This window comes from Lygodium microphyllum, chromosome 21 (genome assembly GCF_053477565.2).
Source record: "Lygodium microphyllum isolate KBCC chromosome 21, Lygodium_microphyllum_v1.1.10, whole genome shotgun sequence".
In the NCBI taxonomy this organism is placed as follows: Eukaryota; Viridiplantae; Streptophyta; class Polypodiopsida; order Schizaeales; family Lygodiaceae; genus Lygodium; species Lygodium microphyllum.
The window spans coordinates 29,575,039-29,591,090 of record NC_141155.1 but is presented as its reverse complement, the minus strand read 5'-3'; the positions used below and the strand labels follow the sequence as shown (position 1 = coordinate 29,591,090).

Genomic DNA, 16,052 nt, shown 5'->3' with positions numbered 1-16,052 from the left:
CACCATGAATTATTTAGCAATTCTCTTTGTCAGGATACTTGTTCATGGCATATAGAATGTGAGAAAATACTCCAACGAAAAACTATATGCCTTGATCATGAGAATGCTTTAAGTTTTGTGTTGTATAGGAAGTTTGCACCTCCAAAAATTTTCACATCCTTGTATTTAGTGGTAGTGGCCTTTGTTCTCCAAAACCATAGTGGGACGCAATGGCATGTAGAAAAATTGCTATATGATAAGCATGCCTTGCATTACTTAATTGTAATATTGCTAAAATTTTCCTTTTGAGAAAGTTCCTGAGTGCTTTGTCAGATTTGATATACAGCAACTGGTTGAGAGGATGTTGCTTGTTTATCAACGATGATTGGGAACTTCCATACAGAGCTCTCTCTACCCATCCGATATCTTCAATAATTCAGAATTCACAAACCATGATATATTTACCCAACTCTCATTTGGGTACTTGAGACATGATTAGAAAAGAACAATTACGTATTTGCATGCCACAGATTTTGTTTTGGAAATATGGGTTTATATGCCTCCAAAATCTTTTTCATCCTCGCATATTGATAACGCTTTTGATCCGAAATATGGGTTTATTTGCACGTATTGATAGTGCTCTTGTTCTAGAAAACCATAATCACATGTGGTGCCATGCAGAAATTTTGCCATGTGATAAGCTCTTTGTATATTCGGAGGGTATATTGCACTACTACATAATAGTTTCACTCTTTAATTTTTCAAATTCATTGTTGAAGTCATGATGGAATAGGAATAATGAAGTAAAATCCTAAAGTGCAACCTTGATTTGCTTCTTTGAAGCACTGCCACTGACAAGAGGCATTTTTGTATATTTGTCTTGGTTCAAATACTAATCGAAAATTTGTTGTCCCTTCCAAAAAATTAAGTATTTTAGCTATAAAATTGGTATTTCATTTAGATGTTGGATGTCAAAACCAATCGCTTTGGTTACTTGCCTTAACTTTTTCCTAGACAAGAAAAAAGTTTTTCGTGAGCAATGGTTTGAAGAATCTTATTTGGAATCTCCCCAAGTGTGTTGCTAGGTTTGATGATGGCTAATTGTTGTAAGAATTGAATTTATTTGTAAACTAGTTTAGAGTGCTTTAGTCATTCTCGTTGATGAGTGATGGATAGGAGCTTCGATATAGAAGTTTACTTGTCCATTCTGCTCAACCATAATGTAGCCATTAACTACATCTATTATCAAGTTATTTTTGGATTGAATATGATTGTTATACTTGAATACCTCTCGGTGGTCTCCAAATTTGCCTCGATTTGCATGCCTTCCATAACCTCCAAGCATGTTGGACTCCTAGTATCTGTTTTGAATTACTTAGCCATCTCACAATAATAATTCATGGTTCTTCATAATAGCATGGGTGTGGAGCAATTTAGGGAAAATATCACATTCTCAAATTTTTTGAAATATTATAACCTTCTTTGAAGGTTTTATCACATTGAAAGCTTTCTTATAATTTCTACTAGCATTTAAAATAATGTAGCTAGACATACAGATAAGTCATTACTTTTTGGTTTTAGTTGTAACTTGCAAAAGTTCTAGAGAAAGAAATGCGGCAAACAAAGTTGGTGTTGGTGAAACTTTGTGACACAGTGACCAGTAGGCTTCCCCCCCCTCTTTTCTACCAAGTCTCAAGTAAGTTGTATGCAAAGATTTACTTGATATAGGTTTCATAGCATGTGTAAATCATTCAAAACTTTGTAGGACATTCTTATAACATAATAAAACAAAGATCAATGAAACATGATTGATCATAGTCTTATAAAAGAGTCAACATGATATTTGATTGGAAATAGAGAATCATAGAGTAGAAGAGAAGAGGAGAGGAAATTTGAATTATATATGATAGAGTTACAAGTAGTATTAACTAGTAGTGCATTCTAAACATGCACTCCAGTGTGGAGCTCGATCCTCTTGTCCATCTCTGAGCAATTGTCATGTACATGGAATCTCTCAATCTCAATCTCATTCTCAAATCACACTCAACCTCAATCCTAATCTTAATATTAATTTGATACTCATCATATATTCTTCATGTAGATTAGTGCAGTTGTCATGTAGATCATCTCTCTTTCCCTCTTTTTAAAATAGTTGCAAGACGACCATGAAAAATCTCCTTAACTTTGCGCTCAAAATTTCAATGTTTGCATTTGATTAGTTGAAGTAATAATTTGATTGAAATAGGGTTTGCAACATGGGCCGTTTTTGCAAAAGTGTCATGAATTGAGAATTACGATAGCTTTAAAATTAGAACCATTGGATTTTTAAAAGGACCACTACTTTCTTAAAAATAAGCTTTCAGGTTAGCTCAATCTTTATGTTAAGCCTATAGGTTAATTACCTTTTGCATCTCTCTTTTAACAAAGCACGTTTTCTCTTTAAATATTCAAGTGTAGACAGATTATTGTGATTACTTAAGTATCTAAATCTACTAAATAGAGCAAGAGAAAAGTTGAACATTATAATCAAACACAATCGAATATTGTTTCAACACATGCATAAGTAGCGAAAGTTGCTTTCGTGCCTTTGAATTGTCATCGGCTTGCATATTGTAGATTCTTGTATAGATGTGGTTTAGTTTCAAAAGCTTTGATTCAAATGCATAGTTATATACTTTGACATGGATCTAGTTGAGACCACCAGTGATGTTTCATGATTAACGTTCTGTATGCTAGGATTAGAATGATCTCTTGTCCATGGTAGTTTATTGATGAAATTGTCCAGGGAAATAATGCTTTGCTAAGGAAAATAAATTTGAAGTGATGATATGATGTACCAAACTTGGAAAGAGTTTTGTTCATTAGATGCAAGGTATCTTATTGTTGTATTCATTAGATACGAGGTGTCTTAGAGATGTATTCATTAGATGCAAGGTAGTTGGATTAAAACCTTTGCAATTTCATACAAATACTGTAGCAACACTACTTTCTTATAATGTATTGGGAAACCCAAGTTCAGATCTTATTTCGATATACGCTGCAAGCAAAATCAAAATCATTGGTTATACCATTGAAATTTACATTATTAAATCTAATGGAAATGATGTATTAGGAAGGAATCTTGACCTTGCAATCTATTTAGAACATTTTGCAATATTGAAATTACGCCCTAAATGAAACTTTGAATAAATGTAAGGATAGTTACACCTCTTACATGCCTTGAGTTTTATGCTTTTCTAGACAACAAAAGTCCATAAGGGCCTCTAGGGTGAATACTAGCATGTAGACTTATTAAAATAAATTTAGGCTTTTTTCAAGGTAAACTCTCGAAACACAACTAAGATTGATACTTGGAGTTGGCATTCAAATATTTACTAGGTTATATATGCCTTTCAAGGTTTAAGATTAAAGCCATCATATGCTTTGTTCATGTCAAGATGAAGCTAACATAGATATTTAAGAGAATTTGTCATGCATTATGTGAAATTGAATGGATATAATGTAGGTTCAATGGTGATCATGGGATGATTACCCTTCACTTACACCTCTTCAACTGGGAACAAAAAAATTGTAACAATGATATACATGAACTTGGTTTTTATCTTGAGGGGTCCACTAGGGTTTACCGTATGGTACCACCTGAGTGTAAGGGAGGGGGGTTATTTAAGGGAAGGAAGGTACATTTTATAAGGTAAGGTCCCATAAATAGGGGGTAGATAAGGGGTATTTTCATATATTTCTTGCACATAGGTGACGTCTCCTTATTACTACTAGTGAATCCCTTGTGGTTTTTATTTGCGATTCATAATATTGGGAGATCGATCAAGGCCATACATTACATAATTATTTTGTGTTACATGCTCCCTTGCACCATATTAAAAGCTAAAATGGATCAACCATGGTCCATACTGCTATTCACTATGAATAAACAGTTTCATAATCCATATGTGAGATGCCTTCTTTGAAACCCGTGGGAACCCTCTAGTAGTAAACTAGAAATAAGTCAGTGTGCAACACCATCAATCTTCCCTCAGATAATGTTAGACTTAGTTGGATATGGGGATTCTTGTTCTACTTCACAAGGGAAGTGTGGACGATTACCCCATATGAGAATTATTGTTCTACTTCACAAGGGAAGCATGGACGATTACCCCCTAACAATAGTCTAACGTCCATCTAAGATAGGTCACTTTGCAACCAATTCAAGGTGAGAGTTGTTATAGAAAATAGGCTTTACGTGTCATTTTGCGAGTTTTTTGTAGGTTATAAGGCTAAGAATGCAATAGGGATCTATATCGGCTTGAGCTAATTTTTTTTTGCCAAGGATATATCAATTTGAAGGTCTACTTTAGAGGCAAATAACTTTCTAAATATTGAGATTCAGTTCCAGATGATAACTAGAGAGTTGTAGAAAACAAAAATTTCTGTAAATCATCTCCTATTGATGACGACTTGCTAATTCGGAAGGTAAGAGTGAGAAAATAAAGCCCAAAGTTAACCAAAACATAAATTTTTGCTTAATGTTGTGAAATATGGGTTTGTGGATACCTTGGGATTGAAATATCTCATAAATTTTCAAAACTTGGAAAACATGCTTCTAATAAGAATTATAGATATTTTTATTCTCTAAAACTTTTATTTTTACATTGTCCTCAAAGTCCGATTATTAGAAAGAAAGTTATAATATCTAGGAAATAGCTCCACCTGAGGATTTGAGACTGAAGTATAGTCATGATGATGACTTTGAGATTTTGGAGTTTGGGAAACCCATATAAGCATTCCAAATTCAACAACTGTTTCCAAAAACTAGAGATAAAAAATATGAATCAATCAATGTAGTTAAGTAATAAAATTGAGGGTTTCAAAGCATGAGAAACATGAATGTAGCTTTTGCAACTATAGCTTTTATTTGTAACGGTATGTATTGTAGATCTTGATTGTGCTACATTACTTGGGTTCACATAAGATGCCAAACTATCAAAAGTTGGAGTGTAGACAAGCTCTGCTACCGCTCTTGCAAAATAGACCTCATGGTAAATCTAAAATCGTAAATATACCACTGTTGCAAAGTGAACCACACGGTAAATCTAACATCTCAAATATTAAATACAAACAACATATGAAGTATAAAAGAATCGAATAAGTTAAGAAATTCATAAAGAATAAGAGAAAACACACGATAAGGCCCAACCTACCATGTGACAAAAGTCACGATTTGCCATACTCTATTATAAAATATTGATTAATAGCTCTTCACATTCATATATTACATCTTATTTTAAATAAAATACAAATAACAATCAACCTATAGAGTTTTAGATATGAAGAGGTTTTATGTAGCTTGTTGTAGTTGATGCAAAAAATTCTATGTGACGAATCATGATGCTTTGACATCGCCATTGTGTCTGCAATGTGTCAACAAAACCCCAAAGATGACTTTGAAAGCTTTGAAGTCTGATCCCAGATGAGGGAGAAATAACAAAACTAAATATTTATCCCATTCTCTTGTTTTGCACATGATCTTGTTACTTTTGTAAAGAAAGCTATCTAAAAATAAAATGTATAAAAAAATTCCAAGTCAAGTGCAATGGCTATCTCTCACATAGCAGTATATGCTCTCACACCTACGAGTATAGTGAGCTTACCTCTATGCTTGAGCAAGTTGCCTCCTCCCTTAGCACTCCGGTAGCTCCACGATCGAAGGTGCAAGCTCAATCCTCAAGCTCCAAGCTCCATGTTCCATACTCCATTGCCGCACACAAGACAAGAGAAGAGAAGAAGAAGAGAGGAGAAGATGGAGAGCTTCTCCTCCACAATCCCTCACCCTCACACACTCACTCCCTCACACTCCCTCTCTCAAGCACAAGCCCAAGCAAGCAAGAACAAGGAGGAGAAGAAGAAGAGGAGAGCTAGTTTTGGCTACGCATAAGAATGAGCTTCTTCATTCACTTTTTACATTTTATACATGCCCTAATCCCCTTTGGATACCCATCCCTTTTTTACATGACTGACCATTTTAGCCTAGGTCCTCTTTTCCTATTTCCTTCCTATTTACATTGTGCCTTCACCCATATCCGTCTACATTTACAAATTGCACAAGAGGGAGCTTGGTGCTCTCTTACAAAAATTTAGGGTGCGCCTTTGCATTTAAAATGCAGGTTTCCTCTTTTGCAATTACCATGAACTTTTAAGGTTGTCCTTGTGCTTTTGGCCTTTTTCCCTTCTATTTCTTCAATTGGGCCACCTTTTTTACTTTGGCATGCATCTTTTTAATTTTCTTTTTGCTTTCTTTGCACTGGGCTTAACATCTATATTTGCATTGATTGCTTGTTGTTATTACTATTTTTCTATTTAAGTTATTTTGACAATGTAGAAGTACAAAATTTGGGTAATAATTACTTCAAATATCATTTTAAGTGGATTATCTATTCATCTATTTTTTTTAATTTTTCCTATGAATATCAATGCAATATTTTAAGTAAGATATTGAAGTGTAAAGTGTATGTTTAGGAACTATGTAATTGTAACTTACAGTAATGCTTTAGTTCAGTTTACCAAATTCTTAAAATTGAGTTAAAAGTCACACATAACAATCTAAGGACTTGTTATTATGGGGAGAAATGTGTATATAAACAAGATTTTAGAGCAATAAGAAGTTGTATCATACAAGTTTGGGCATGATGACCATGCACAAAGTTTGGAAAATGTAATGTCATCAATGATGCACATGTTATGTTCTTTGACTAACCTTTATGCAACATCTTTTCTTCGAAAGGTATTATTTGTAGCTTTCGAGAGACTTTTAAAATGTATTATCACTTGTAAGAAGATGGTGTGGTGCCAAATGAGTTCCATTTTTCGATTCTACTAACAGCATGTGCAAGGGTGTCAAGCTTCCATGAAGGTATGGAAGTGCATTCTTTGATGCTTAGATTAAGGAGTTATATTTTATTGTTTTTCTCAACAATATTCTAATGTGAGCACTTATCCTAAGAATGGGAGCACCAAGGAAGTAGAGATTGTGTCTGACACATATTAATTTCCAAACAGGACATTGGGTCTTGGAATGCAATACTTCCACCTTGGATCCTATCCAACTAAACTCAGGTAGTGGTGTCTGCTTCAAAAGAAACATTTTCTCTTAGAGCTCTTTGTATATATCATCAATTTTAGGGACTACTGTAATCTTTATTAATTCAAAAGAAGGGAATATAACATGTTTCAATCATGGACTTATTTACAAAATAAGGTGATTTCTTATCTATTTCTAGGGCTCTATAAATTGAAGGAAGGGGGAGGGCATCCTTTGACAACATAACCATTTCGGGCATGTCTTCCATGAACTACTACATGGTTAGGAGGTATAATTTGGATGACTTGTTTATATATCCAATAATGTAAGGTCATAATTTCTCCATTCATAGTTATTGCATCATTATTCCTCTATCCTTCAAATAGAAAGCATCAGACTAGCTTTAGTTCTTTAATGCATTGGATTCTCTTATGATCAATTTGGAGGTTCCCCATTGGATCAAGATTGATGGTGAAGAAATTGTAAGTGACTATCCCCATTAGATTTGGAAGTATTGAGGATTTGACATGTTCTCAAGAATTGTCATCATGGTTTCTTGAAATTCAATGTTTGAGAATTGATGAGTTACATGCATAATCTTGAATACCGTGAATTGATGATAAGTTTTGCCAACATTATGAAAGATCATAGTTACACTTGAAGTTATTAGAAAAGAAGGATATCTTCATTAATTCATGAAAAAATACATGAGTTTAACAATGTATCTCATAAGTTCTCTAATTACAAAAGAAGGCGAACTAATCTCCACAAATTGATAATGCTTCAAGAGATCAGGGTACTCAAGGAGTTTATAATTCTTCAACTTTAGACACCCAATTCTAGCAATCCTATCAAGAGAAACAACTTTTGTATACTAGTCATGCACCCATTTATTTTTCCTTACAAACTTCCCATCTATAAATTTCACACTGTCCCTCCAAGTGTTTTATACAAGTAGAGTCCTATTAGCTTTAGATCATCAAGCCACTTCAACAACTTGATATGGGTTTTCACACCCTTGTACAAAATTGAATCTAAGTAAAAGTACGGATGAGCTTGTCCCCAAGTTAGGCTCCAATTATAGCCTTTTTGTGAACTCAGAAAAGTCCAAAAACATGTCTTTTCTATATAAGCATCACATACTCCCGAAATTCCAATACATTGAAGTGATAAGCAATAACATACATGATTTTGAAATTCATTCCATGAAGTGTATTTCATCAATAGCCTACCAAAGTAACTCGATCATTCATATGGACTCAATACTCAACCTCTTTTAGGCAAACAAAAACGAGGTTTTTTATTCATGTAAAAGGTTCTTTTATAAAGATTGATCACTCATAAAGTATCTACCAATTTATCATCTCATAGATCCTTTCAGTATGGAAAGTTTCAACATTTATTTTTCCATATCTCAAGGGTCCCTCATATACATAAATAACATATATTGGTGGTTCCTAGGGACAACCCTGATATCCAATTCCAAAAGTAGGCCTTCCCGACGCTATTGTAACTCTTTCAAACAGTACTATCGACAACACTCGTTGATAGACCCATAATGTCTCAAGTAGAACCTCATTACCAATGACTAAGAATCAGTCATCAAAAGTAGTAGAGACAATATATATATATATATTGACTATCACTAACGGTTCAACCCATCGAATCCTCCACAGCTCATAGTGGAGGGAAGTTTCGGCCAACATAGATCCTCATATGTGACCTACCCTATGGAATAAAATTATCATATACCATGACTCAAGGTGAGGTCACAATACATTCAGAGGAATGAATTTTCTCACAAGGATGGTGCTTCTTCATCTCCCATTTCTAATGGAGTCTAATGGCCATAGTGTATAAACTAGAATCAATCCAAAATAATCAATAATAATTCATTGAAATATGTGTGACTATTTAATTAATTCCTTTTATCTATCAACTTCTTAATTTTTCAGGCTTGGCTTTAATACCACATGTGAGGTGCCTCCTCCACCAGGCCTAAAGAAATCCTCTAGTAGCTGATTAAAATTCGTGTCCATGTAGCACAACACCGCCCATTTTCCCCACAGGAAACATTGAACTTAGTTGAATATGGGAATCATGGTTCTAGTTCATAGGGGAATAAGGGATAGGTCACCCCTAACAATAGTCTAGCACCTATCTAAGAAGATCACTTTGTAATCGATCAAAGGTGAGAGTAGGATTAATACCACTTGGTTCAAAGAGAGTGAGGGATGGATGAGAGTGTAACTCAATCCCCCTACCCATAAGGTAAAATCTCAACTCCCACCCCTTAAAATAGTATTGAACATGGTAATTACTCCTATAAAATTTGGGAAGGTCACAAACTAAAAAACTCTATCTAGCATTAGAAAGTAACCCAACTTATCTGGTCCACCCAGTAGGCATCAAATTGCTAGGACCAAAGCCTCCCACTTTCCTTGGTTGTTTTTTTAAAAATAGTTTTCTAATAGAGTAGAGCATGCTACGACATATTATTTTGACACATAAAAACAACTTTCTTTTAATAATATATTAAAAAAATTAATTAAAATCAATCCTTAGCACACGAGAAACAATTTAGAAACCAATGATTTATTTCATAATAAAATCAAAACCTTTGCATAGTGGTACAAAAATCATCTCTCCGCAAAGAAGACATTGTCCAACCTAGAATAGGACCTTCTAATCCTAGAATATTAGGTTGTATGTGATCGCACATCTTCTATGAACACGAGAAACAATTTAGAAACCAATGATTTATTTCATAATAAAATCAAAACCTTTGCAGAGTGGTACAAAAATCATCTCTCCACAAAGAAGACATTGTCCAACCTAGAATAGGACCTTCTAATCCTAGAAGATTAGGTTGTATGTGATCGCACATCTTCTATGAACACAAAAAAATTACTGGCTTAGAGCCCCTTTAAGATTCCTTGTGCCTTCAAGCTATTCTACATAACAAGGACACTTATCACTCGTCCCTTTTCCCTCCCAAGTGCACGAGTGATCAAAAGAAAAGCAATCATAACCATAAAATATTGTTTCTAGAGTATGTTTAACATATGTGATGCATAAAAACTCCCCTTCTAAATCCCTTGATCTTTTCTCAAAAATAAAATAAGAGGTTCTAAGGTGTTTCAAAATTTCCCTAACTTTATTTCAAATAATTTAAAGTCATATTGAATTTTAAGAAGCACAAAACTCATCATGCATCCTTTTCCAACCATCCCAATGTTATTTTTTCAATGATCATGAAATTCATGTGAACAACTGCAAAACTAACTAAGGAAATTATAAAAGTCTTAGAAAAATTTTTAAATTTTAGAAATATCATTTAATTATTATAGCTAATTGATTATTATCATTCAATCATCTATAATTATTTGTGGGTTATGATCATAACCTTGGATTGGGGTGCCACTACCATATCTTTGGGTTCCCGAATTCTAGAGCTTCTTCGTTCTTCATTCAACCTTGTTGAGCCTCACCTTTAGTTATCCCTTTATTGTTGATGGGAGAGTGCATATCCTCTCTATGATACTTCGAAACCATAAAAATAGTCTTTCGGGTAAACCAGTCCGCATGAAGGGATCTTGAAATCCAAGTTTTTGTTACCCAAGTGTAGAGTAGGGCTACAATAACCTCCACAAATTTTATTGGCTTGATCTGACATTTTTTGGACCTTATTGGAAGCTTTTAGGACCTGATACATAGAAATAGGGCTCATAGGAAGTGAATTTGGATGTAGGATAGTGTAAATAGACTTTAAATAATATAAAATTTAATGTTTGGAAGCATGAAAAAGAGAAATATTAGCATGAGCATGACATATCCTTGAGATTTTTGGAAGATTGCAATTTACACATTACACAATCTACCAAATAGTTAGTAGATCTAGAATCCTTGTGTCGAGAAGATTAGGGTGCTCCAAGATCTTGGCATGATTCGAAGAGAAGAGAATCCACGGTTCCTTTTCCTAAAGCAGAAGGTCTATATAGAAGAGGAAAAAGGAGGAGCCCCACATGCTTTTAGCTTTCCTTGCTTTCTTTGGAATTCCTTTTTTGAAGGGTTTTAGTTAAGTGTGCTTCCTAAAACTATGCCTTCTCTTTTTGTTTGTTTTTAGCTTTCCCTATTTTTTGGAAAAGAAAATTCAAATGTCCATTTTTCGTCCAAAATTTACTTTCTCCTTCTCCTTATCTTTTATTAAGGGCTTTTATATTATGTCTTGCATGTAACCTGTAGTACACATGTAGTATCAGATTTAGGTGCTATAAAAGAGAGACTAAATATTGGGACGGATGCATCTATGCTAGTACTTTTTTCTATCTCCAAGTTTAACAATATGATCTTAAATGTTCAAGTTTTGTCGTATTTAGTTGTTACATGTTAAATTCTTCTAATTATACATGTGTTTAATAATATGCAAATGTGCGAAGTGTTTACATTCCATCAATGACAATACTTTTTTCAAAACTTTTACATATAAATTAACTAGTTTTGTTGCAGATTATTTTATTTTAAGTGGAATGCATATGCAAATGTGTAACAGGGACATTACAAAGCTTCACAGTGGAAGCACAAGGGCTGGACGAAGGCATCTTTGTATCAAAATTTTTGGAATTAATGAATAATTTTTTCTTCTCATATTTGTTGTGTATTCTCTACTCCTTGCTCACATTGTGTTCATTGCATAGTGGTACTTTATAGAACCTACCCTTGCTTAATCTCATCTTTTACTCCTTAAAATTAAAAAGCCATCTAATGTTGGCTTTGGGTCTCTTGGGAGTTAAATTTGGTTGATTCTTAACCAAAATAAAAATTAGAAGAAAAATACTATTACAAACATGCTTTTCTAGCACTCTTGAGTTTGCTTTTATATATCTATCAACGTACATGTGACCACCCACATGGTTTTAAGAGAAAATCAAGGAATTTAGAGCACACACACACACACACACACACACACACACACACACACACACACACACACACACACACACACACACACACACACACACACACACACACACACACACACACACACACACACACACACACACACACACACACACACACACACACACACACACACACACACACACACACACACACACACACACACACACACACACACACACACACACACACACACACACACACACATTCATATTTTTCTCCAACTTGATTATCCTCATTTGGCCAACCATTGTTGCGTGTGTGGAATTACTATAACCCCACATTGTTGACACATGATCTTTACCATTTTGAGTTGTGGGTCGAGGGGGGGGGGGGGGACCACTATGTATAAATCCTATATATGACATGCATTCATGGCATGTTTTGTATATCCCTATGTAACCTTTTTTATGATTTTTTTTTGACCCTTCTATAACTTCTTGCCATAATTTATAACTCCCTTACTGTAAATTTTTTTTAAAGAAAAGAATTTAGCAAATCCTTATGTAATAAATACAAAACACTATTGTTACCACATAATTGATCACAACTAGCTCTTAAGGGTTCATAAAAGAGTTTAGCTTTTTAGTGATGATGAAGCTTTGCAAAATATCTTCATGATATATAACATCCAACGGTAAAATTTAGAATTTTATGAATAAAGCTAGGGTTTTGAAAAAAATTCAAAATAGAGACACTAGATGTACAATGCACACATGCTAGTAAGCTATTTGCTCAACTATATCATAGAGCCAGCCTTGTGGTCTTTAATCACAAAAATTGAAATAGAAATGTCAGAATACACATCTTGACCATCCTAGTACTATCTTAGGGCTCTCTTAATTGCAATATTTATCTTGGTGCTGTCCTATTGTGATAGCAAGGGGCTATCGGTACATCTTTTCCATGTAATTCATCTTAAATCATTTTCTCCACCATTCCTACAAAGCATATCATGTGCATGTAATACATAAACACACAATAACAATATATGACAAATGCTTGATTAGAGAAGTGTGTATAGACAAATAAGAATGATATGAGCCCTTGGTCTTCTCATCTCAAGGATTGGGGAAATTGAGCTCTTGAAGCATCTCTGAGAATGTGTTGTACCCAAGACAGATCCTAAACACAAGAGTAGTCCATCTATGATTCAAGAATGATGCCACCCAATTGTGTGGCTATCTAGATAGAAAAAATACAGCTATGATGGTTGGTTGGTAGCATGGCAGACTTTCAATTGTTCAAGCTTTTTTTAAAAAGTGAAACTTTCAATTTTCCACCACAATTATGGTGACAATTACACAATTATAGTGACAAGACAATCTGGAAGCACTATATTCTAACAAAAGGCATTACATGACCTGCAAATTCAAGCATGAGACTTGCAATTCCATTGGCATATTGTGTTGTTGAAGAAAGGGTCTCCAGCCAATACACATGTTTGCAATTGTGAAAAAAGAAGATACTCACATATACACAACACTGCACCAGAAAAAATATGTTTGATTACCATAGTGCTTTGGTTTCCCAAACTAAGAAAATACAAGATGTTCCTCCCTTTGTTCTCTTGGATCAGAGTACAAGACTATTTAGCACTTGCCATTGTAAAACTTTCCATACTTGCTTGAAGGTGTGGCCTCTTTTGAGTTTGACTTTATATGCCAGACTTGAGCAACACTCCAGTAGTCTAATTGTTGATCCCTCGTAGTCATGCCGTGTCCATAAAAAAATTAGCCACGGATACACACGCAAAAGGACTAACATAAGTAAAAGTAGATATTCTGCTAAACATCGAATAAAATAAACTCCACATTCAAAAACAAGAATGCTCAATTTCAAAATTTCACTTAATCATATCCCATAAAATTTTCAAATTCTAAAATTAAAAAATGAAGGCTTGGCTAATGCTTGAAATTGCCTATAGGGTTTGCTTTCTCAAGCTTGTTCAAGAAGTATAACCCCTATTCTGCTGGCATTGTCCTGATCATATTAGAATCACCTCAGATAATCAATAACCAAGTAACTATCGCGAGATTGATCATGACATATTTACATGTATATATGAAATGGTAAGCTATATAAGTTTTCATCAATGATTATGTAAAAGAGTATAACTTATCAGGATCAGTGATGCTAAGACAACACACTTTGTAATACCTTCTACAACAAGCAGTGCCAAGATCTACATTGTCTGCATAACACATACAAAGTGAGCCAATGAGAATCAAAGAACCTACTCTAAAATTTTTGTTAAAATATGAAACGGTAGGTTTAAACTCACTTCTGGTATAATGATGTATGCCAGTCTTTGAAAGCATCGCACAATACTCAATTTCTGACTTTCTCAAAGGTGGGTAGTTGTTTGCAATAATGATCAATTTACATGTATATCAGAAATGTTTACCATGCAGCAAAGGAAAGTACCAATCAAACCCCGAAGTGCAACTTAATAGATATGTACCCTTGCCACCATGCAATGACTTCAATGTAGTTTTATATCCCAGAGTGTACTTGCCGCTCTTCATAACAAGTGCAAGCTTGTTGTTAATACTTTCTTACTATGCCATTGGATGTCATGCCATGGATCTCCATTCACACATTGCCTTTGTGCATACTCTCAAATAGAAAGCCAATCCAGTACCTACAGACATTTAACAAGTTACCACAAATACTAGACATGGATAATGCTCATGCATTTGATCAACCAAATAACAATTTTACAACCACCACTAGATAAGAATATTTGGAAGCCTATACAATAGACCACACCTTACCATGTCATACATTGATCCTTTAGACATAAGGACTTTCTCGCCCTCCATGTAGCCCTCTTATTGCTTCCTGCAACTAAAATTACAAATCCTCAAAGTTTTGAGCTTCAGTTCAAGTAGGCACTAGTCATATGCACTCCACTTGTATTTTACTTCCTTGTTGCTAGGATACTATTGCTTAAAAGTTCTTCCTACTACTAGTTGAGTTTCGTTTTGTGCTTGGACCTAATTTGGCTACTCTAGGTGAATAGCTTGCTCTTCATGCTAAAGCACCCGTGTTTTGCTCTACTGCTCCCTATTCATGGATATTGTTTCCAATCATCACTAACCATTGAACCCACATTGGAGGTCTAAGAGGCTATACCGGCATTCTCAATCCTCTCAAATCATGCTCTATACAATTACTTGATGCTAACTTGAAGCATTTGTTAGCAAATAAATAGAGCTACATCATTGGTAAATTACAAGCTTGATGTTGTACCTGTGTTTTCAGACCTCCAATGTGTAGTCTATAGGGCTGCTCCATGCTCATTATTATACCAAACATCATGCTCATTATTATACCAAACATAATGCAATAACTTTCGAGATATTTAGAACTACCATGAACATAAACTAAAAGAAACTTCATAATATAAGCCCATAGCTCACTTTGGATTGCAGCTCATAATAGATTGATGACACTCCTCCTGGGGAAGAAGCTCGTATATGCCACCACATTGAAGTTAATGGAGGACAATGGATGATTTTTGTAGTCCTTGTGCTGGTCAAGGTTGTTTACAGAATGCCCATAATGTCAAGTTGATCCTTTGCGTAGATGATCTTTGATTCGTTGCTTGCATCAATTTTGTGGCATCACATGGTAGTCATTCTAGACACCTAAATAGCCATCTTCTTTCATATAATAAAAAGTCATCATGAAATTGATCTTTTAGTTGTAGTAAGGGTCAAGCCTTCATGGATAGCTCCTCAGCATTGAACCAACAATAGGATTCTTCCAGAAAAGCTTTGTAAGCTTTCTCTTGTTCTTTAAATTGTTTCAATACTCCCCTCATGACCAGAGCATTTGTGCTAGTACCTCTGAGGAGATAGATAGATTCTGGCAGCCCCTCTCCAAGAAGAAATTGAGGTCTCACGGCTTCAAAGTTGAATCCTCTAGTGTTTTATGCAAGCATCCTTGGAATCTGGAAAGTTAGTTTTCCACTTTGTTCCTACCCCAACAGATCTTTGATGGATGAAATAGATAGCTTACATGCCTACCCTAAAAC

The 16,052-nt window shown here is 34.6% G+C and overlaps 1 protein-coding gene across 1 annotated transcript; it reads right to left on the bottom strand.

Annotated features, from left to right (window-relative positions):
- Positions 1–13,974: 13,974 nt before the first annotated feature.
- Positions 13,975–14,835, bottom strand: LOC148017855 (large ribosomal subunit protein eL30-like). Its single transcript, XM_087661505.1, has 6 exons — positions 14,783–14,835; positions 14,629–14,654; positions 14,475–14,567; positions 14,295–14,396; positions 14,135–14,204; positions 13,975–14,014 (listed from the first exon to the last, which is right to left on the bottom strand). The coding sequence occupies exons 1-6, from the start codon at positions 14,833–14,835 to the stop codon at positions 13,975–13,977; spliced, it is 384 nt and encodes a 127-aa protein (XP_087517631.1).
- Between the last annotated feature and the right edge of the window lie 1,217 nt (positions 14,836–16,052).